Source organism: Nyctereutes procyonoides, unplaced genomic scaffold, assembly GCF_905146905.1.
Source record: "Nyctereutes procyonoides isolate TBG_1078 unplaced genomic scaffold, NYPRO_anot_genome, whole genome shotgun sequence".
Lineage (NCBI taxonomy): Eukaryota > Metazoa > Chordata > Mammalia > Carnivora > Canidae > Nyctereutes > Nyctereutes procyonoides.
In genome coordinates this window covers 67,837,565-67,860,392 of record NW_026575051.1, presented here as the reverse complement: position 1 = coordinate 67,860,392, position 22,828 = coordinate 67,837,565, and the positions used below count along the sequence as shown (strand labels likewise).

The 22,828-nt window shown below is 40.5% G+C and overlaps 1 protein-coding gene across 1 annotated transcript in view; it reads left to right on the top strand.

The window, feature by feature from the left end:
- The window catches only part of REV3L (REV3 like, DNA directed polymerase zeta catalytic subunit), a 178,899-nt gene extending 172,030 nt beyond the window's left edge, over positions 1 to 6,869 (top strand). Inside the window, 1 exon segment of the mRNA XM_055330511.1 lies at positions 5,736 to 6,869. Coding sequence (XP_055186486.1) covers positions 5,736 to 5,876 — 141 coding nt within the window. The 3' untranslated portion in view covers positions 5,877 to 6,869.
- Positions 6,870 to 22,828: the final 15,959 nt, after the last annotated feature.

Here is a 22,828-nt window from a genome sequence, read left to right as displayed (position 1 = left end):
AAATCTGGTTGTCCTAGAGAATTCCTCATAAAAAAAAAAAGAGAGAGAGAATTCCTCATAAACTTGGAATGTTCACAGGTCTGAGAGTCCAGATAGAAAATAGTTAACATGATTGAGTCTTAATCTACGTCAAAGAACTCTTACAAATGAGCAAACTGACACAGAGGGGTTAAGTAATTTGCCCTATGTGACACTGCTAATGAGCAGCCAGGCTGCAATACAGACATAAAAGGCAAGGATGATTTTTCAAATGTGGGAAAGCTAGCAGCAACAGAAGTCTCTTGGAATAAGTTGGAAAATCTGAAGAAAAATTATCTAGCACATATTTTAAGAACAAAGTAGTATAATTCTTAAAGGAATGATTATTGTATCTTATACCATCATATTTTTTTTTAAAGATTTTATTTATTTATTCATGAGTGATGCAGTGAGAGAGAGAGGCAGAGACACAGTCAGAGGGAGAAGCAGGCCCCATACAGGGAGCCTGATGTGGGACTCGATCCCAGGTCCCCAGGATCAGGCCCTGGGCTAAAGGCAGCACTAAACCGCTGAGCCACCAGGGCTGCCCTACCATCATATTTCATGTGACATTTTTAGCTTTAAGACTAGAGAAAATTCTGGAGTGGAGTTTGTTTTGTTCTGTCTTGTTTTAGAAGAGCAATATATAAAGTTATTGAAATGTTTGAAAACCAGCCAAAATAATCGAGAGGCAGTGTGATTTAGTGGAAATGAATCAGGCTGATAATAAAGACATCAGGATTCTAGTTTGGACTTCATAATATTGTCCTTGTCCTTTGGCCTGTTTTATCAGAATGCTCTTCGAGAGGCCCCGTCTAGCTGCAGCATTGTAAATTCTTTTATACAATCATTCCTCGCAGTCCTAATGTGATCCAGACCCGTGTGTGAAGGCCAGGCTCCGCACCTTGTCCTCAGGGTAAAGAAGCCTTTGAACCAAGACAGAGTATCAGTCCACGATTTCTTAATCAAACTTAGCTGCCATGAAGGTGAATGAGGGGAAAGAAACCGTGTCTTAGGAGACTAGGCTCTTAAGAATTTGAGTATCACATAGATGATTAAGGGTTGATAAAGCACAGACTATTTCTCCTGCACCGTTCTAACTGCTACAGTTTGTACCGGCAGAAAATTCTTATGTTAGAGAGGACAGCCAGTCATCCAGAGTCCATTAAATAGACTCATTAAGGAAGGTATAATCATAAATGTATGATTATTTTGATGCAACCACAGAAGTCTAGCTTGTTGAAATAAGTTGATTTTTCCCTCTCCCTTGCACCTCCTAAGTAGTTCTTAAATACCCTCACTTTCCTTCTTCCCTTCTGTTATCATCCTAGTCCAAACCGCCATTCTCGCTCCTAAACTACAACAGCCTCCTACCCACACCCCCTGCCATGGTCTCCATTCTTAAAAAAAAAAAAAAAAAAAAAAAAATTGGGGCAGCCTGGGTGGCTTAGCGGTTTAGTGCCTCCTTCAGCCCAGGGCATGATCCTGGAGACCCAGGATCAAGTCCCACGTCGGGCTCCCCACATGAAGCCTGCTTCTCCCTCTGCCTGTGTGTGTGTCTCATCGGTAGATAAGTAAAATCTTTAAAAAAAAATGTATTTCTTTGAGAGAGGAGAGTGTACATGTGCAAACAGGAGGGGCAGAGGGAAGAGAGAAGCAGACTCTTTGCTGAACGCAGAGCCTGACCCTGGGCTCAGTCTCACGACCCTGAGACCATGACCTGAGCTGAAATCGAGTTAGAGGCTTAACCAACCCACTGAGCTACCCAGGCGTCCTGTCTCCATTCTTGACATTAGCTAGAGTGATGTCTTAAAAGTACAAGTCTGGTGCTTTCTCTCTCTGATAAAATTCAGACTCCTTAGTATGCTTTATACGTCTGTCTCCGTTCTGGTGCCTGCCTGCCACCTCTCCGTCAGATTGCTCACCCGTCTCCCTGTTAACACTACGCTCCATGCATACCATACTGACGTCCTTTAGGTCCTTGTACACACTTTAATTTCTCCCCTCTTCTGGCCTTTAAAAATCCTATTCGTTCTGTCCAGACTGCTTTCCTCTACCACCATTAATCATCATCTGTGAGGATCAGCTTAAACCCCTAGACCAGGTGAAGCCCCCCCCCCCCCCCGCAGTGAGCCCTTGCTGTAACCCCTTCTGCTTTGCTGTGGGGATGTGTATGCCTGTCTTCCCCCACTAAACAGTAGATGAGCCCAGTAAGGGTAGAGGCCCTGCCATTCTTCTGCTGCTGAGACAGCTGTGCCTGAGCAGAGGCCAGCCGTGATGGCAGTCTGTAAAAATCTATTGAATGAACGACCAACTTCCTGCTGAATGCATAGTTGAAGCCGCAGTATGTCACTGGAGTGATTTACCAACCAGTTTTCAGCCACTTTAATAGTTTCATGGTTCCAGTCAGTGCAACCACTGAAGTCACTGGGTGTTCCCAGCTTCTGTTTTATAGGTTGCTGCCCTGGTGATAGCAACCAACCCTCATAGAAAGTTCTCTTGTTGGCTTCTATTACAAGGCGCAAATGTGAGCAGGACCTCCAGAGCACCACTGAAGTCAAAGGCTGTGATTGGTCTCTTCCCCCGACCTTTTATCTTCTGCCGTCAGTAACATAAACTGCACTAGTTGGCACCATCAATTTAACTAGAACCCTCTGTTAATATTAGGTCTTATTTTATATTAAAATACAGTTGTTGGGGCAGCCCGGGTGGCTCAGCAGTTTAGCACCATCTTCAGCCCAGGGCCCGATTCTGGAGTCCCAGGATCGAGTCCCACATCAGCCTCCCTGCATGGAGCCTGCTTTTCCCTCTGCCTGTGTGTCTCTGCCTCTCTCTCTCTGTGTCTCTCATTAATAAATAAAATCTTAAAATAAATAAATTAATTAAATTAAATTAAATACAGTTTTTGGGGCACCTGCATGGCTCAGCAGTCGAGCATCTGCCTTCGGCTCAGGGTGTGATCCCAGGGTCTTGGGATCGAGTCCCACATCGGGCTCCCTGCATGGAGCCTGCTTCTCTCTCTGCCTGTGTCTCTGCCTCTCTGTGTGTCTCAGGATTAAATAAAAAAAATAAAATAAAATACAGTTCTTTTCATCAGGATGACTTTATATATATTATTTGTTGTTTGGGAGGGAGTGAGAAAACAGAGGGAGTGGGGGGCACAGCAGAGGGAGAGGGAGAAACAGGCAACCTGCTGAGCAGGGAACCAGACACGGGGCTCAATCCCAGGACCTTGGGAGCATGACCTTAACCGAAGGCAGATGCTTAACCAACTGAGCCATCCAGGTGCCCCAAAAATACAGTTTAAAAGAAGGGATGCTGTTTATAAATAAGGAGGGTTCATCATCTTTCAAAAGATATTTTAAACTTTGAAGTTTTTTAAGAGAATTAAAATGTGTATGTCCTGTGTACTAAATAATCTGTAGAAATATTCATAAAGCAGAAATTATAGGAGACATAAGAAATAGGAATATGAGTAATAGATTTCATATGCCTCTCAGCCCAAGAACAATCAGGTGATCAAAAAAGTACAGTTATAGAAGATATAAACAACATAAGGTAAACCTTATAATTATATATCAAACTCTGAAACCCAATATTATAGAACACAACTTTTTTTTCCCAAGCATTACAGAATATTAAAAAACTGACCCTATCTTGTCTGTAAAGAAAGCTTTAATAGATTTCAAAAAGTTAGAAATATTACATTTTATCAGTACAGTGCTATAAAGCTAGTAATTCATCATAGACAGCCATAGCAGATCTCACAGAAAAATTCATCACCTTAAACACTTTTAATAATAAACATGAATGAATGAAAATGAATGAAATGAGCATCTGAGGACACTTGGGTGGCTCCGAGGTTGAGCTTCTGCCTTCGGCTCAGGGTGTGACCCCGGGGTCCCGAGATCGAGTGCCGCATCAGGCTTCCCACAGGGAGCCTGCTTCTCTCTCTGCCTGTGTCTCTCTGTGTGTCTCTCAGGAATAAGTAAATAAAATCTTAAAAAAAAAAAAAACAGCATCTGATTGGCTTACTTTCATATTTTTTCAAAACTTCTCAAAGGATAGCAAAAAGAAAGACTAAAGCAGACTTATTTTTTAATGTCTACCTCCTTATGAGCTAAAAGTTAAGTATCCAGGTTGTGGTGTTTCAGGTTTTAAACAAAAGCTGAATTGAGCTAGGGTGCTCAGGGTTTAAATCACCAGTAATGGATCTTGACACTAAACATTGAGTTAAATTCAAAGAGGCAAGTAATTCCATCCTAGCTTGTTTATCAGATAAGCACAGAGTGCATAAATATTGATCCATTTGACCTGGCACCTGACTACGGCTACAGCACATGGAGCTGCAATACAGAAGTTCTATATTTGGGAATAGATTGGAATCTCCTGGCATAGATTCCTTAGTGAAAGGCTTTCTAGCAAAACAGCCTCCTTAGTCTTCAGAGAGCTCCCTGCGTAAGTACAGTTTCTCAGCACTTGTCTTGGACAGTATCTTCATCTCGATACAGTGACCAGTGTGCTCAGGAAGACGTGCCCTTTAATTGACTGGAAGATACTGGGGCAGAGAACAAAAATGCTGAGACCTCTCTAAAACAGAAGCTCTTTGATACAGATCAGAGAACTACCTAGAGCGTGTTTGATTTCCCTCCTAGAAGATCATCTTGAGGCGAGGCAGAGCTATTTGGTATCCATTTTGTAAATCACTTGGATAAACTATTCAAATAAAAAGTCCAGCCTGTATTTGCTTGACCCTTGGGTCCACACTAATATCCTTTTTAATTTTTTAGTATTTTTCATGTTTTACAATCTTTTTAATATATATGTGACTTGAGACTTTAAAATCCGATCATTGTGTTAGGACATTATAATGCTTCTCTGTAAAAATTGCCTTATTACCTTTAGATCAAATATTAAACATCAGAATCACACAGGCCCTAAAAAGTACAGATCCTTAGGCTCTTTCACTGGGGAGTTTCATTGGTGGGATGGGGCTTGGGTGTTAGTATATTCTTAAGCTCATATACACAGCACGGTATGAGAACTGCTGGTCTAGGCTACTACTCTCTGATTCCTTCCTATCTTTTGGTTTTTTTCCAAACTGACATTTTTTTTTTCTTTTCTGAAATAAGAAAAATGGATAACTTTTTTATTGACGTCTGAAAAAATCTGAGTAATGTGAAAAACATAGTGTTTATATCTCATTTTAATGGTAATTGGGTAGCTTATTATGATCTTAATATCCCATTGACCCTTGAACAACATAGGGGTTGGGGTAATTACCCCCTCCCAGTCAAAAATCCACATAGGAATTTTCATGTCCCAAAAACTTAATAGCCTCCTGTTGACCGGAAGCCGTACTGAGAACATAAATAGTTAACTCACATTTTGTATGTTACATGGATTATATATACTGTGTTGTTAGAGAAAAACTTTTTTTTCTAGTTCATTTTAGTGTAAGAATTTTGTGACATTTGTAAGAGTATTGTAACAATTATAGTAGTATACTGTGAAAGAAAAAAAACAATCCGCATATAATGGACCTGTGCAGTTCAAACCCATGTTGTTGAAGGGGTCCTGTAATATCTGTCAGGGTAGGCTAAGCTTCAGAGATGAAAATTAATGAACCTTTCTGTAATGATTGTCATTTGTCTGCCAGTAAGCACGTATACGTAGGAACTTTCCTCTTGTTTTATGTATTCCTCTTATACTTTCAGATATGCAAGAACTGTACAGGGTGCTTTGACCGACATATCCCGTGTGTTTCTCTCAACTGCCCAGTACTTTTCAAACTCTCCCGAGTAAATAGAGAATTATCCAAGGCACCATATCTCCGGCAATTACTAGACCAGTTTTAAATTGTCAATATCACAAAATTCCAGGTGCTATTTTTTTTCAGTGTTTACCACTAAACTGTTGTGCATGGTGCTTTCTCAACTTTCATCGAGTCAAGTATGTTCACTGTCTATTATCTGAAGACTATGAAGGCTTTCATGCTAACTGAATTAAAAATTGTCCTTGTTGATCTCTGAATAGCTCACTTCTTACAATGTACAAATTCTTCATCCTTTTATAATGTATGTGTGAATTTGCTCCAGTAAGTGTAACATCTTGTAAATCCATTTGAGTAGATCATATTTACTTCCCTGTGGAAGGAGCACTGAAAACCTCTTTAAAAAAAAAAAAAAAAAACATTCGTGTGTTTTCCTTGAACTGTCTGTATCAAGACGTGTTACTTAGAGATACCCATTCACTTTATAATTTTGACTGCGAAATATTTTGTAAATACACTTTTTTACTTTTCAAACAACTGAGTAAAATAATGTGCAATGAATTTTATACAGATGATTTTCAAGTTGTTAGGTATATTTCCTCTAGGTTTTGCTTGACTCAAAGTAGAGTTGTTATTTTGATCAAACTGTGCAAACAATAGTACCATGTGTAGCATTTTGAAACGTTATTTTCTAAAACCGCTGTCTTGCTTTAGCTATTCCTGGGGCATTGTGAGGAACTGTGCAAAACGACATTTTTGTTACAAACCTGTGGGCCTGTTGCAATACTTTAAAAATAAAAAATTTTATTCCATTTTTGCTTGTTTTGTATAGACATTTCTATTGCTTCTAAATATGCTTAAAATATTTTCTTTCCTTATGTACTGTACAGTTAATCTTATTTGCCATCATCTTGAACACAAAATGTGTATTTAGAATATTTGTATAACTGTATAAAATAAAAAAGGAATTATGTGGTCAGTGCATTGTTTTCTAAACTGGAAATCATTTTGTTTTAAAAGTCAATAATGGAAACCATATTAAAGTTGAATAAAAATATGAAATATGGCTGTGATTTTATCTTGCTATGATATTCTCCATCTGTTTTATAAGCCTCTGTTGGTTACATCTTAACCCTACTCTTTTTTGAATTTTGATGCTGCAAATTCCCTGACCCAAGGATTGAGGATTTTAAATAAAGTAGTAGAAGTAGTCTAGAAAAAAATCAGCTCTCATCCGTTTTTTATTTCTGTGTGCACTTTCATTAAGATACAATTAATTGTGAAGCCAGGACTTTCCAGAGGGAAAGCAATAACTACACTATTCCTTTTTAAAAATTAAATGCCCATTTTTTAAATAGAAAACAGTTCTTATTTTAACATAGAAAGCTTATCTGGGGGCACCTGGGTGGCTCAGTGGTTGAGCGTCTGCCTTTGGCCCAGGGCATGATCCTGGAGTCTTGGGATCGAGTCCCACATCGGGCTCCCTGCATGGAGCCTGCTTATCCCTCTGCCTGTGTCTCTGCCTGTCTGTGTCTCTCATGAATAAATAAATAAAATCTTAAAAAAAAAAAAAAAAGAAAGCTTATCTGGTTATATACCAGAAAGAGATCTTCCGTTGCCAAGTCAGGACTGCCAAATACTGGGGGAATTCGCTTCTAGAAATTAGAATCAGAGAGATAGATGCTTGCTTCTACCTTGCTTCTGCACATATTTCCCCAAAGTTCTGCAGAGACAAACCCCACTTCGAAGGATTTTGTGCGGGAGCCTGGGACTGGCCCTCAGAATTGGGATTTTCTTACCCTTGCACGGCAGTCGCTGGTGCCAGGAGTCCCACTCGCCACGGCCTTCTCAACAGAATAATAACCTCTCTCGAGCTCCTCATTACTGAGCACAGCCAGACTGGTCAGTGGTTATTAGACCGTGTGCCCCAGCTCCAGTTCCCCCCCTTCCCGTGGGAAGTCCGCCCCGTGGCCACTGTCCTCACGGTCTGTGGCCTAACTGCCTTTTAATGAGATTCATTCGCTGTTTCAGTAACTGTCATGAGTGTTGAAACTTGGCCTTATTTGACCAAAAAAAATATTTTGTAAGAAGCTTGCAGCACACTTTCATAATCCTTTCCCTGCCTTTTCAATCAGCTGTTAACAGCTCTCTCACCCAGGCCACAGAAAGAAAACTTCATCTCTGAGTGACGCTGGAGTGACAATGTCCTTAAATATCCCCATAGGTTTTTTAAGACCTCATCTTCCCTCCAGTGCCTTTCCCTAGACGTGAAGTATTAACAAAAGCGACTTCCTGCCCCTGCAGACCCGGTTGGCAGTGGAAGGCAGGCAGGTGCTGAACCTGGAATGTTCCATTCTGTTAAGTGTCGGAGGAAGGCCAGTCCAATGGGGAAAACCTAAAGATGTGAACTCAGGGCAGTTCAAGAACATTTAGGGGTGGAGTCCCATGAGGGCTGGGGCCACCTCTCCCTCAGCCTCCGCAGGTACACGCGCCCCGCCACCAAGCACGCTGCTCTGATGACCTAAAATTCTCTTCCAGGGCTAGATTTTATGCAGGAAATTCTTAGAGCTATGTCATCTCGATCTTCCCATCTACTCCGCTTTCATTTCCGTAATAACTGACCAGGGATATTCCTTTAGGGCTTGTCAAATATGCTTTTAAGTTCACTTCTCAATTTCAGAGGAGTATTTCTTAAGATGTTTACATATTTGATTTTATGAAGGAACGTGGCTGCAAATGGCATTAGGCTGTGCCAGGAGCAGAGGAGCGCGAAGGCAGTGGTGCACAGGAGCTAGTTTTAGGCTACACATATCCCAGGCTCAGCAAGACTTGGAGGCCAGTGCCTGGTGTGCGCTCCGGGGACATGCCATAGCCCCTTGTCCATTTCCCCTGATAGGAAGAGATGCGTTGCCTTTAGCCATTTGGGGTTTCATAAAAGTGAATGCAATCTAATATCAGTGCCCCAGAGTTCTGCTTAATAAATAGCTTTTTAAAGGAACAGTCATGAATGGTTTCTAGCATTTAAGGTCTGAGGAGGAAATCATAAGCACTGAACCCACTGTGTCTGGGTCTTGTTGCCCTGTCCATACCCGCAGCTGTTATGTCACTTTGGCCAAGTTCCAAGAGTAGCTTTAGAACAGAAATAGGGGAATGTCTCGGATTTATAAAATCAGGTTCTGTGTATACCTGGGGAGGAGAGAATGTGACCAGGAAGATCGAGGAGGTGTTTTAAAATCAAAATGCCATCTTCTTGCCTGAATCTCACCTGAACCTGCTACTGATGCCGTTGCAGGTGCCTTCATTGGAGGAAAGGACTGGGAGGTTCCAAGGGAATAGCAGGCCAGAACTAAGGAGACCCATGCCCTTCTTTCTCATTATTCCTACTGGGAATGCAACCTCTTGGAAAAGGCACTAATTTGGACATAGAGATTAGGAAGTTTAAAAACAATCATTCTTTGAAAACAGGATAATCCCACTTGCCCTGATTACTTGATGGAGACCTTATGAATGGGAATATGGGTGGAAAGTTACACAAATGCTAAAGTATTAGTTATTCAATATTTACTGAGAACCTAAGAGGTACCGTGAATTTTGCTCATCTAGAAATACCAAGATAATCCGCTATCCTCAAGTATGTCACAGTCTATTGGGAGAGACAGAGAAGTAATGACATTGGTTTCAAGAGGATAAAATAAAGATGCTTTTGCCTCTCTCTTCTATTGAATGAACCCCAACAAAAAAGAAAGCCAGTATTAGCGAACTCCAGAAAAGCTTAGGAACAGAAGACCCCGATTACTTAAAGGGACCGGGTAGACCTCATGGACCACCTTGATTCCTCATACCCAGGTGACACCCCCCACACACATACACACACACACAGGTGAGTCCTACTCTATAGCAAATGAGAACCAGAGAGGCACTAAACTTGGAGACACTGGGCACTGATGGGGGTAGACCTAGATACACCCCAGACGGAGATTAACTGGAAGTCTGCATCCTCAACAGTGAAGTGAGACCCTCTGCCCCACACCCTGCCAACGTGCAAAACACCAAAAGCCAAGTCTACGTTCCTGTATCACTGTGTGCTGCTTTGGCTCGTATTACAGTTGATAATGTGTGCTGCCGACATTTGATGTCTGTCCATTAAATTCTATATATCACGAAGTCAGAGATCATGTCTGATGTGCTCCCCAACATTACCCAACCACCACTAGCATAATACTCTCGGATGACTGATAAATAACTGTAGTTGAAAGGTTTAAACTGCCCACCTGGTGAAAAACTGACACTGATTCCCCTATGGCCAGGAGCACGACAGGGATGTTTACTCTCACTACTATTATTTAACAAAGTACTAGAAGTCCTAGCCTCAGCAATCAGACAAAGAAGGAAAAAAAGACATCCAAATTGGTAAGGAAGAAGTAGAACTTTCACCATTTGCAGGTGACACGATACTATATATATAAAACCCTAAAAACTCAACCAAAAAACTATTAGAACTGATAAATGAACTCAGTAGGGTTGCAGGATAAAAAATCAATATACAGCAATCCATTGTATTTCTACACACTAATAATAAAGGAGCAGAAAGAGAAGTTAAGAAAACAATCCCACTTTCAATTGAACCAAAAACAATTAAAACCTAGGAAAAAACTTAACCGAGGAGGTAAAAAAAAACCTGTACTCTGAATACTATAAAACACTAGTGAAATTGAAGATGACACAAATAAAAAGATATCCCACGCTCATGGATTAGAAGAACAAATATTGTTAAAATACCCGTACTACCCAAAATAATCTACAGATTTAATAAAAATCTCTATCAAAATACCAATAGCATTTTTTCACAGAACTAGAATAAGTAATCCTAAAATTTGTATGGAACCAAAAAAGACCTCAAACAGCCAAAGCAACATTCAAAAAGAACAAAACTGGGGGTATCACAATTCCAGACTATAAGACATACTATGAAGCTGTAGTAATCAAAACAGTATGGTACTGGCACAAAAAATAGACACATAAATCAAGAGAACAGAATAGAGAGCCCAGAAATAAATCCTTGGTTATATGGTTAATCTTCTACAAAGGAGGCAAGAATATGCAATGGGAAAAATACAGTCTCTTCAACAAATGCTGTTGGGAAAACTGGAAGCAACACGCAAAAGAATGAAACTGGACCACTTTCTTATGCCATACACAAAAATAAACACAAAATGGAGTAAAATGCAAAATATAAGACCTGGAACCATAAAAATCCTAGGAAACAACACAGGCAGTAATTTCTCCAACACTGGTCATAGCAAACTCTTTCTAGATAGGTCTCTCGAGGTAAGAGAAACAAAATCAAAAATGAACTATTGGGACTACATCAAAATAAAAAGCTACACAGCAAAGGAAACAATCAACAAAACTAAAAGACAACCTACTGAATAGGAGAAGACATTTACAAATGATATATCCCATCAAGGGCTAGTATTCAAGTATATAAAGACTATATACAACTCAAAAAACAAATAATCCAATTTTTAAAATGGGCAAAAGACATGAACAGACATTTCTCCAAGGAAGACAGCCAGATGGCCAACAGACACATGAAAAGATGCTCAACATCATTATCATGAGGGAAATGCAAATCAAAACCATAATGACATATCACCTGACTCCTGTCAGAACGGCTAAAATCAAAAATACAAAAAACAAGTGTTGGTAAAGATGTGGGGGAAAAGGAATCCTCAAACACTGTTAGTGGGAATACAAATTGGTGCAGCCACTGTGGAAGTATGGAAGTTCCTCAGAAAGTTAAAAATAGAATTATGATCCAGTAATTCCACTACTGGGTATGTACCCAAAGAAGATGAAACACAAATTCAAAAAGATATATGCAGCTCTATGTTTATTGCAGCATTATTTACAATAGCCAAATTGCAGAAGCAGCCCAAGTGTCCAATGAAATGTTATTCAGTCACTAAAATAGAATAAAATATTACCATTTGCAATGACATGGATGGATCTAGAGGGTATAATGTTAAGTGAATAGGTCAAAGACAAATACCTATGATTTCACTCATATGTGGAATTTAAGAAAAAAAAGAGAAGTCAAAAAAACAGACTCTTAAATATATAGAACAAAATGCTGGTTACCAGAGGGGAACAAACTGGTAGAGGGATGGGTGAAATAGGTAAAGGAGATTAAAATTACGCTTATGATGAGCAGTGACTAATGTATAGAATTGCTGAATCACTATATTGTACACCTGAAACAAATATAACACCATGGATTATCTGAGACACAACCAAGAGCTAGGAAGGATTAAATGAACGATAAAGTTCATTTCCTGTAGGAAATTACTCCTTTAAGATAAGAGGTGGTTGTTTTATCTAGAAACCAACACAGAGAGCCAAAGAAAATGAATTATCAGAGGAATATGTTACTAACAAAGAACAAGATAAAACCCCAGAAAAAGGTCTTAATGAAACAGAGATAAATGATTTACCTGATAAAAAGTTAAAATAAGTCATAAAGATGCTCTCACCAAGGTCAAAAGAGCAATGCATAAACAAAGAGAAAATTTCAACAAAAAGATACAAAATGTAAGAAAGTACCAAACAGAAGTCACAAAGCTGAAGAGCACAATAACTGAACTGAAAAAATACTCTTAGAGGGGTTCAATAACAGACTAGGTGAAGCCGAATAAAGGACCAGTGAGTTCAAAGACATGGCAGTGCAATTCAACCAATCAGAGTAACAAAAAGAAAAAGGAATTAGGAAAAAAAAGAATTTAAAACAATGAAGATAGTTTATGAGACTTAGGAAACATCAGGAGGACCAATATTTGCAGTATAGGAGCCTCAGAAAGAGAAGAGAGAGAGAAAGGAGTAGAAAACTCACTTGAAGAAACAATAGCTGAAAACTTCCTTAACCTGGGGAAGGAGACAGATATCCAAATCCAGGAATCCCAGAGAGCTCCAAGTAAGATGAATATAAACAAATCCCACACCAAGACACATTAAAATCAAATTGTCAAAAGTTAAAGAAAAGGAGAGGATCTGAAAAGCAGCAAGAGAAAAACTTGTGTATAAGGACACACCATTAATACTATCAGCAGTTTCATCAGGCCAAAAGGGAGTGGCATGATACACTCAAAGTGCTGAAAGAACAAACTGCCATACAGGAATACTCTACCCAGCAAAGCTGACCTTCAGAACTGAATGAGAGATAGGAGTCCTCCCGACAAGCAAAAGCTGAATGAGTCAATACCACTAGACCAACCTTCCAAGAAATGTTAAAAAAATAATCAGAACTATAATGATTTGTTACCGGATACACATGATAAAAAGATTTAAATTGTGACATCAAAAACAAAATGTGGGGGATCCCTGGGTGGCGCAGCGGTTTGGCGCCTGCCTTTGGCCCAGGGCGCGATCCTGGAGACCCGGGATCAAATCCCACGTCGGGCTCCCGGTGCATGGAGCCTGCTTCTCCCTCTGCCTGTGTCTCTGCCTCTCTCTCTCTATCTGTGTGTGACTATCATAAATTTAAAAAAAAAAAAATTAAAAAAATAAAAATAAAAAAAACAAAATGTGGGGTGGGGAAGAGTAAAAATAGAGAGCTCTAAAATGAATTCAAATGACACTCCCATGGAAGATGGTGGCAGAGTAGGAGGACACTGGCTCACCTCATCCTGCAGATACAACTAGATAACTAACAAGTCATCCTAAATACCCCCAGAAACCGATCTGAAGATTGAGAGGACAAACGCCACAACTAAAGGTGAAGAAGAGGCCACACTAAAGAAAAGTAGGAAATGTGGGGACACAGCTTGGGAGAGAAATGGATCATAGCCACTGCAGCGGGGAGGAGCCATGGCTGGAGAAAAGGGCAAGAGACAGTTTAGCACATGGGGAAGTGCATGGGAAAAACATCGCCATAGGAATGGTCTTAGAACGCAAGAGAACCTGAATTTCATGAATTCTTGAAACCAGTGGGTCTTTTTTTTTTTTAATTTATGATAGTCACAGAGAGAGAGAGAGAGAGAGAGAGAGAGAGAGGCAGAGACACAGGCAGAGGGAGAAGCAGGCTCCATGCACCGGGAGCCCGACGTGGGATTTGATCCCGGGTCTCCAGGATCGCGCCCTGGGCCAAAGGCAGGTGCCAAACCACTGCGCCACCCAGGGATCCCACCAGTGGGTCTTAAAGCCTGGAGTTTTAAAGGACATCATGTGGAACACCTGGGTGGCTCAGTGGTTGAGCATCTGCCTTGGGCTCAGGCCATAATCCTAGAGTCGCGGGATCAGGTCTCACTTTGGGCTCCCTGCATGGAGCCTGCTTCTCCACTCTCTGCCTATGTCTCTGCCTCTCTCTAGTAAGTAAGTAAGTAAGTAAGCAAGCAAGCAAGCAAGCAAGCAAGCAAGCAAATAAATAATAAAAAAAAATAAATAAATAAATAAATAAATAAATCATGCTTGGCCCTGGAAGAGCTTGGAGGACATTGGAGCTGCCCTTGGAGAAAGCACTAAGCAAACAGCCCACAGACGTGCAGTGTGGAAACAGCAATCTAAAGAGCACCTATGGGACACAGGGGGAAGGTTAGTTGCTCATTTCAGAGCATGTCCCAGAGAGGGAGCATTTATGGTGAGATGCCTCCAAGAATAACAGAACTGCCAGGTGCTATTTCCTCCCCTTGCCCCTCAGCATAAACAGAGACACCTGAGGGAACCAGTGCAGGGAGGACCAACGCTCACTATCTAACTTGCTTATGCCAACCTCTGCCCCACTGCACTCCAGAAGAACCACCTTAAGATTCTCAGTTATGCTTGCTTCAGTCCCAGCATGGTGGGCCCTCTCCCCACGAAGACCAGCCCAAACCCCTCCCAACACCACCTCTCCCAACCTGGGGGTTTTGAGAGGCTTTAGTTCTAGTGGCAGTGGCGACGGGTCTCATTTCACAAGGAGACCAGAGCACATCTAATTAAAATTTGCCACATTCATACCAAGAACCAAACACTGCCCACAGCAGGCAAAGAGCAAAAGAGCGCCCCTGCAGATAACGGGCCTGAAGGATAAAGCAGCCAGGACACAATAGCAGAAAGTACACAGCACACATTACAGACACTCCCACAAGTGGCAGGGCCTGGAGAATGGGGGACACCACACTGCAGGGCACTACAGCACCTCTTCTTCACAAAGCCATTACCATCAAGAACAGGAGATGTAGTGGACTTTCCCAACACATAAAAATGGGCACAGAGACTTAGACATAATAAGAAAACACAGGAGTTTGTCCCAAATGAAAGAACAGGGAAGGCCACAGCCAGAGATCTAAGTGAAACAGATATAAGTAACACGCCTGATGAAGAATTTGAAGCAATAATAATAAGGGGACTCACCGGACTTGAGAAAAGAAGAGTGAGACCAGCAACACCAAGATAAGGAATAATATAGCAGAGATAAAGGGCTTAATAAGTGAAAAAAGAAACGTCCTTGAGGAATGAACAACAGCCTGGAAGATGCAGAAGAACTGATTATTGACTTAGAAGCCAGAGTAATGGAAAATAATCAAGCTGCACAAAAGAGAGAAAAAAGAATTATACAAGATGAGATTAGACTTAAGGAATTCAGTGACTCCATCAAAGATAATAACATTTGTATTACAGGAATCCCAGAAGAAGACAGAGAAAAGTCATACCACGCACCTTTTTTGGCCACAATACCATTAAACTAGAGGTCAACCACAAGAAAAAATCTGGAAAGACCACAAATACATGGAGGTTAAATAATATGCTACTAAACAATAAATGGATCAGCCAGGAAATAAAAGAAGAAATTTTAAAGTACATGAAAACAAAGGAAAATGAAAACAACAGTTGAAAGCCTTTAAGATAGAGCAAAAGCAGCTCTGAGAGGGAGGTTTGTAGCAATACAGACTTACATCAAGAAGCAAGAAAAATCTCATATAAGCAACCCAACCTTACACCTAAAGGATCTAGGAAAAAAATAAACAAAACCTAATACCAGCAGAAGGAAGGAGATAATAAATATTACAACAGAAATAAATTATATATCACTAAAAAAACAAAAGAACAGATCAATGAAAGCAGAAGCTGATCCTTTGGGAAAAAAATCAATAAAACTGATAAGCCTCTAGACAGACTTATCAAAAAAAAAAGAGAAAGGACCCAAATAAATAATACCACAAATGAGAGGGGAAATAACCAACACCACGGAAATACAATTATAAGAGAGTATGAGGAAGAACTATATGTCAAGAAACTGGACAACCCAGAAGGGGATAAATTCCTAGAAACACATAACCTACCAAAACTGAAACAGGAAGAAATAGAAAATTTGAACAGACCAATTACCAGCAAAGAAATCGAATCAGTAATCAAAAAACTCCTATCAAACAAAAGTCCAGGACAGATGGCTTCATAGCCAAATTCTACAAACATTTAAAGAGCTAATACCTACTCTTCTCAAACTATTCCAGAAAATAGAAGATGAAGCTCCAAGTGCATTCTATGAGGCCAGCATTACCCTGATACCAAAACCAGATAAAGACATTACCAAAAAAAGACAACTTTAGAACAATATCTCTGGTAAACATAGACTCAAAAATCCTCCACAAAGTATTAGCAAACCAAATCCAACAGTACATTTTTTTAAAAATCATTCACCCCTGTCATGTGGGATTTATTCTTGGGTTATAAGAAAAGCTCAATATTTGCAAGTCAATCAATAATATATCACAATAAGAACCATTTGATCATTTCCATAGATGCAAAAAAAAAAGCATTTGACAAAGTACAACACTCATTCATTATAAAACAAAACAAAAATTAAAAAAAACCCTCAACAAAAGTAGGTTTTGAGGGAACATACCTCAACATAATAAAGGCCATCTAGGAAAAGGCCACAGCCAACATAATCCCTTTTTTTTTTTTTTTATGATAGTCACAGAGAGAGAGAGAGAGAGTGGCAGAGACACAGGCAGAGGGAGAAGCAGGCTCCATGCACCGGGAGCCTGACGTGGGATTCGATCCCGGGTCTCCAGGATCGCGCCCTGGGCCAAAGGCAGGCGCCAAACCCCTGCGCCACCCAGGGATCCCCCAACATAATCCTTAATGGGGGGAAAACTGAGAGCCTTTCCCCTAAGGTCAGGAACAAGACAAGGGTGTCCATTCTCATCACTTTTATTCAACAGAGTACTGGAAGTCCTATCGCAGCAATCAGACAACAAAAAGAAATAAAAGGCATTCAAGTTAATAACGAAGAAGTACATGGAACTGGAGGGTATTATGCTGAGTGAAGTAAGGCAATCGGAGAAGGACAAACAGTGTATGTTCTCATTCATTTGGGGAATATGAATAATAGTGAAAGGGAATATAAGGGAAGGGAGAAGAAATGTGTGGGAAATATCAGAAAGGGAGACAGAACATAGAGACTCCTAACTCTGGGAAACGAACTAGGGGTGGTGGAGGGGGAGGAGGGCAGGGGGTGGGGGTGAATGGGTGACGGGCACTGAGGGGGACACTTGACGGGATGAGCACTGGGTGTTATTCTGTATGTTGGTAAATTGAACACCAATAAAAATTAATTTATTAAAAAAAAATAATGAAGAAGTAAAACTTTCACTGTTTGCAGACGACATGACACTATCTGTAGAAAACCCAAAAGACTCCATCAAAAAACTGCTAGGACTGATAAAGAATTCAGTAGTCACAGAATACAAAATCAATATTCAGAAATCCATTGCATACATCCAACCCATACACTAAAAATGAAGGACCAGAAAGAGAAATTAAGAAAACGATCCTATGTACAACTGGACCAAAAATAGTAAGATATCTAGGAATAAATCTACCCAAAGAGGTGAAAGACCTGTACTCTGAAAACTATAAAACAATGATGAAAAAAATTAAGGTGACACAAAGATATGGAAAGACATTCCATGCTCATGACTTGGAAGAATGTTGTTAAAAAGTCTATACTACCCAAAGCAATCTACACAATTAATGTCAAATTATCAAATACCAAGAGTGTTTCTCATAGAACTAGAAGAAATAACCCTAAAATTTGTATGGAACCACAAAAGATCCGGAATAACCAAAGGTATCTTGAAAAAGAAAAGCAGGGGATGGCTGGGTGGCTCAGCGGTTTAGCGCCTGCCTTCAGCCCAGAATGTGATCCTGGAGTCCCGGGATCAAGTCCCACGTCGGGCTCCCTGCATGGAGCCTGCTTCTCCCTCTGCCTGTGTCTCTGCCTCTCTCTCTCTCTCTCCCTCTCTCTGTCTCTCATTAATAAATAAATAAAATCTGAAAAAAAAAAAGAAAGAAAAAGAAAAGCAGGGTGCTGGATATTAAAGAGGGTACTTGTTGTGATGATCACTGGGTGTTATATGTAAGTGATAAATCACTAAATTCTACTCCTTAACTGAATATTACACTACATATTAACTAACTAGAATTTAAATAGAAACTCAAAACATTAAAAAAAAAAAAAGAAAATGAAGAGCAAAGATGGAGGTATCACATTCTAGACTTCAAGTTATATTATAAAGCTGTAGTCATCAAGACAGTATGGTACTGGCACAAAAATAGACGCAGAGATCAATGGAGCAGAACAGAAAACCCAGAAATAAACTCAAAATTATATGGTGCAATTGACAAAGCAGGAAAGAATATCCAATGGGGGAAAAGACAGTATCCTCAACAATGGGAAAACTGGACAGCAACTGCAAAAGAATAAAACTGAACCACTTTTTTATACCATACACATTAAAGACCTAAATGTGAAACCTGAAACCATAAAAATCCCAGAGAGAGCACAGGCAGTAATTTCTCTGACATCAGCTGTAGCAATTTTATTCTAGATCAGTCCCACGAAGCAAGAGAAACAAAAGCAAAAATAAACTACTGGGACTACATCAAAATAAAAAGCTTCTGCACAGCAAAGGAAACAATCAACAAAACTAAGAGGCTAACTACACGATGAAAGAAAATATTTGCAAATGACATATCCCATCATTGGTTAGTATCCAACTTTATAAAGAATGCAAGACCCAAAAAACAAATAATCCAATTAAAAATTGAGCAGAAGACATGAACAGACATGCCTCCAAAGAAGACACCCAGATGGCCAACAGACACATGAAAAGATGCTCAACGTCACTCATCATCAGGGAAATGCAAATCAAAAGAACAATGAGGGGCAACCTGCTCCGTCCCCTCCCTCTTTAGGAGCTTTGTATTATCACTCAATAAACCTTGATATTGCTCAATAAACTTTACTTCGCTGCCCGCCAAAAAACAAAAACAAAACGCTACAATGAAATATTACCTCACACTTGTCAGAATGGCTAAAATCAACAACACAAGAAGCAGGTGTTGGCGAGGATATGGAGGAAAAGGAACCCTCGTGCACTGTTGGTGGGAATGCAAACTGGTGCAGCCACTGTGGAAAACAACATGGAGGTTCCTCAAAAAGTTAAAAACAGGGATCCTGGGTGGCGCAGCAGTTTGGCGCCTGCCTTCGGCTCAGGGTGTGATCCTGGAGACCCGGGATCGAGTCCCACGTCGGGCTCCCGGTGCATGGAGCCTGCTTCTCCCTCTGCCTGTGTCTCTGCCTCTCTGTCTCTGTGACTATCATAAATAAATAAAAATTTAAAAAAAAAGTTAAAAACAGAACTACCCTACGATCCCCCAGTCACACTAGTGGATATTTACCCGAAGAATAGAAAAACACTAATTCAAAGGGATATATGCACTTCTATGTTTATAGCAGCATTATTTATAATAGCCGAGATATGGAAGCAACTCAAGTGTCCATCAACTGATGGATGGATACACGATGGAATATTACTCAGCCATCAAAAAGAATGAAATCTTGCCATTTGGAACAACTTGGGTGGAGCTAGAGTACAATGCTAAATAAAGTCAGTCAGAGAAAGACAAATACCATATGATTTCACTCATATGTGGAGCTTAAGAAACAAAACAACTGAGCAAAGGGGAAAAAGAGAAAGAAGCAAACCAGAAACAGACTCTCTGCTATAGAGACTAACATGTTCGTTACCAGAGGGGAGGTGGATGGAATAGGTGATGGGTATTAAGGAGTGCACTTGTGATGAGCACTGGATAATTAAAATAAAACCATTAAAAAAATATGCATTTGGGGACATCTGGGTGGCTCAGCGGTTGAGTGTCTACCTCCAGCTCAGGGCGTGACCCTGATCCAGGGATTGAGTCCCACATCCAGCTCCCTGCGAGGAGTCTGCTCCTCCCTCTGCCTGTGTCTCTGCCTCTCTCTGTGTCTCTCATGAATAAATAAAATCTTTAAAAAAATATGCATTCAAACTGAAGTTATCAATTTTAAATAGACTTACAAATATAAGGTGTTTTATGTAAGCTTCATGGTAATCATAAGCAAAAACCTATTTTATGCAAAAGGAATCTAAGGTGCCTGCGTGGCTCAGTGAGGTAGGCATCCAACTCTTGGTTTCGGGCTCATGTCATGATCTCAGGGTTGTGACATCAAGCCCCCCGTGGGGCTCTGCACTCAGTGAAGAGTCTGCTTGAGATTCTCTGCCTCTCCGTCTCCCTTTATCCTCCCCCTGCTCTGTCTCTCTCAAATAAATAAATACAAACTTTTAAAAAAGGAATCTAGGGACGATGCCTGGGTGGCTCAGTGGTTGAGCGCCTGCCTTCGGTCAGGGTGTGACCCCGGGGTCCTGGGACCAAGTCCCACATCGGGCTCCCTGCATGGAGCATGCTTCTCCCTCTGCCTGTGTCTCTGCCTCTCTCTCTATGTGTCTCACGAATAAATAAATAAAATATTTTTAAAAATAAAAAAATAGGGATCCCTGGGTGGCGCAGCGGTTTGGCGCCTGCCTTTGGCCCAGGGCGCGATCCTGGAGACCCGGGATCGAATCCCACGTCGGGCTCCCGGTGCATGGAGCCTGCTTCTCCCTCTGCCTGTGTCTCTGCCTCTCTCTCTCTCTGTGTGACTATCATAAATAAAAAATAAAAAAATAAAACTTTAAAAAAATAAATAAATAAAAAATAAAAATAAAAAAATAGGGGGATCCCTGGGTGGCGCAGCAGTTTAGGCACCTGCCTTTGGCCCAGGGCGCGATCCTGGAGACCCAGGATCGAGTCCCACATCGGGCTCCCGGTGCATGGAGCCTGCCTCTCCCTCTCCCTCTGCGTGTGTCTCTCCCTCCCTCTCTTTCTCTCTCTGTGTGACTATCATAAATAAATAAAAATTTAAAAAATAAAATAAAATAAAATAAAAATAAAAATAAAAAAATAAAAATGGAATCTAAGGATACCACTACAGAAATTTATCAAATCACAAAGAAAGAAACAAAGAAATTACAAAACAGAGAACAACTAACAAGATCGCAGTAAGTACATACCTACCAATAACTACTTATTGTAGTTAATGAGCTATAATTTAATGTAAATGAACTAAATGTAAACATTTCTACACACTAATAATGAACTTCCAGAAAAAGAAATTAAGAAAGTAATCCCATTTACAACTGCACCAAAAAGAATAAAATACCTAGGAATAAATTTAACCAAGGAGGCGGTGCCTGAGCAGTTCAGTTGGTCAAGCACCTCTCACTTTGGGCTAAGGTCATGATATCGGGTCCTGGGATGGAGCCCGTGTTGGGTTTCGTGCTCAGCGGTGAGTCTGTTTCAATGGTCTCTCCCTCTGTCCCTCCCCCTGCTTGTGTGCACAGTCTTTCTCAAATAAACAAAAAAAAAAAATTTAGTTTTTAATTTGACAGAGAGAGCACAAATGGGGGAGAGGCAGGCAGAGGGAGAGGGAGGAGCAGGCTCCCCACTATGCTGGGAGCCCAATGCAGGGCTTGATCCCAGAACCCTGGGATCATGACCCCAGATGAAGGCAGACATTTAACCAACTGAGCTACTCAGCTGCCCCAAATAAATCTTTATTTATTTCTAAAGATTTTATATATTTATTCATGAGAGACACAGAGAGAGAGGCAGAGACACAGGCAGAGGGAAAAGCAGCCTCCGTGCGGGGAGCCCGATGTGGGACTCGATCCCGGGACCCCAGGATCACAACCCAAGCTGAAGGCAGACAGTCAACCACTGACCCACGCAGGCGTCCCAAAATAAATATTTAAAAAACAAATTTTTTAACCAAGGAGGTGAAAGACCTGTACTCTGAAAGCTATATGAGGTTGATGAAACAAAATGAAAAAGACAAAATAAATGGAAAGATATTTCATGCTTATGGATCAGAAGAATTAATATTGTTAAAATGTTCATAATTCGGAAAGTAATCTAGAATTCAGTGCCATCTCTATCAGAATTCCAGATATGGCATTTCTCACAGGACTAGAACAAAAGAATCCTAAAATATTTTTTAAATTTTATTTTTATTTAAATTTCTATTTATTTATGATAGTCACACAGGGAGAGACAGAGGCAGAGACACAGGCAGAGGGAGAAGCAGGCTCCATGCACCAGGAGCCTGACGTGGGATTTGATCCCAGGTCTCCAGGATCGCGCCCTGGGTCAAAGGCAGGCGCCAAACTGCTGCGCCACCCAGGGATCCCCCAGAATCCTAAAATTTTTATGGAACCATAAGTAGCCAAAGAAATTTTGGAAAGAAAAACGAAGCCAGAGGCATCAGATTCCCTGATTTCAAACTATTTTACAAAGCTAGATTAATCAAAACACTATATTGGCACAAAATCAGACATAGATCAATGGAATAGAATAAAGAGCCTAGAAAAAAAACCCACACATATATTATCAAGTAATTCAAAACAAAGGAGCCAAGAAGATACAGTGGAGGAAGAAGAGGCTCTTGAATAGATGGTGTTGACAAAACTGGACAGTGACATGGAAAAGAAGGAAACCGGACCACCGCCTTACACCATACACAAAATCAACTCAAAATTCTCCCTCTGCCTATGTCTCGGCCTCTCTCTGTGTGTCTCTCATGAACAAATAAATACAATCTTTAAAAAAAAAAAATCTTAACAAAAAAAAACTTTAACC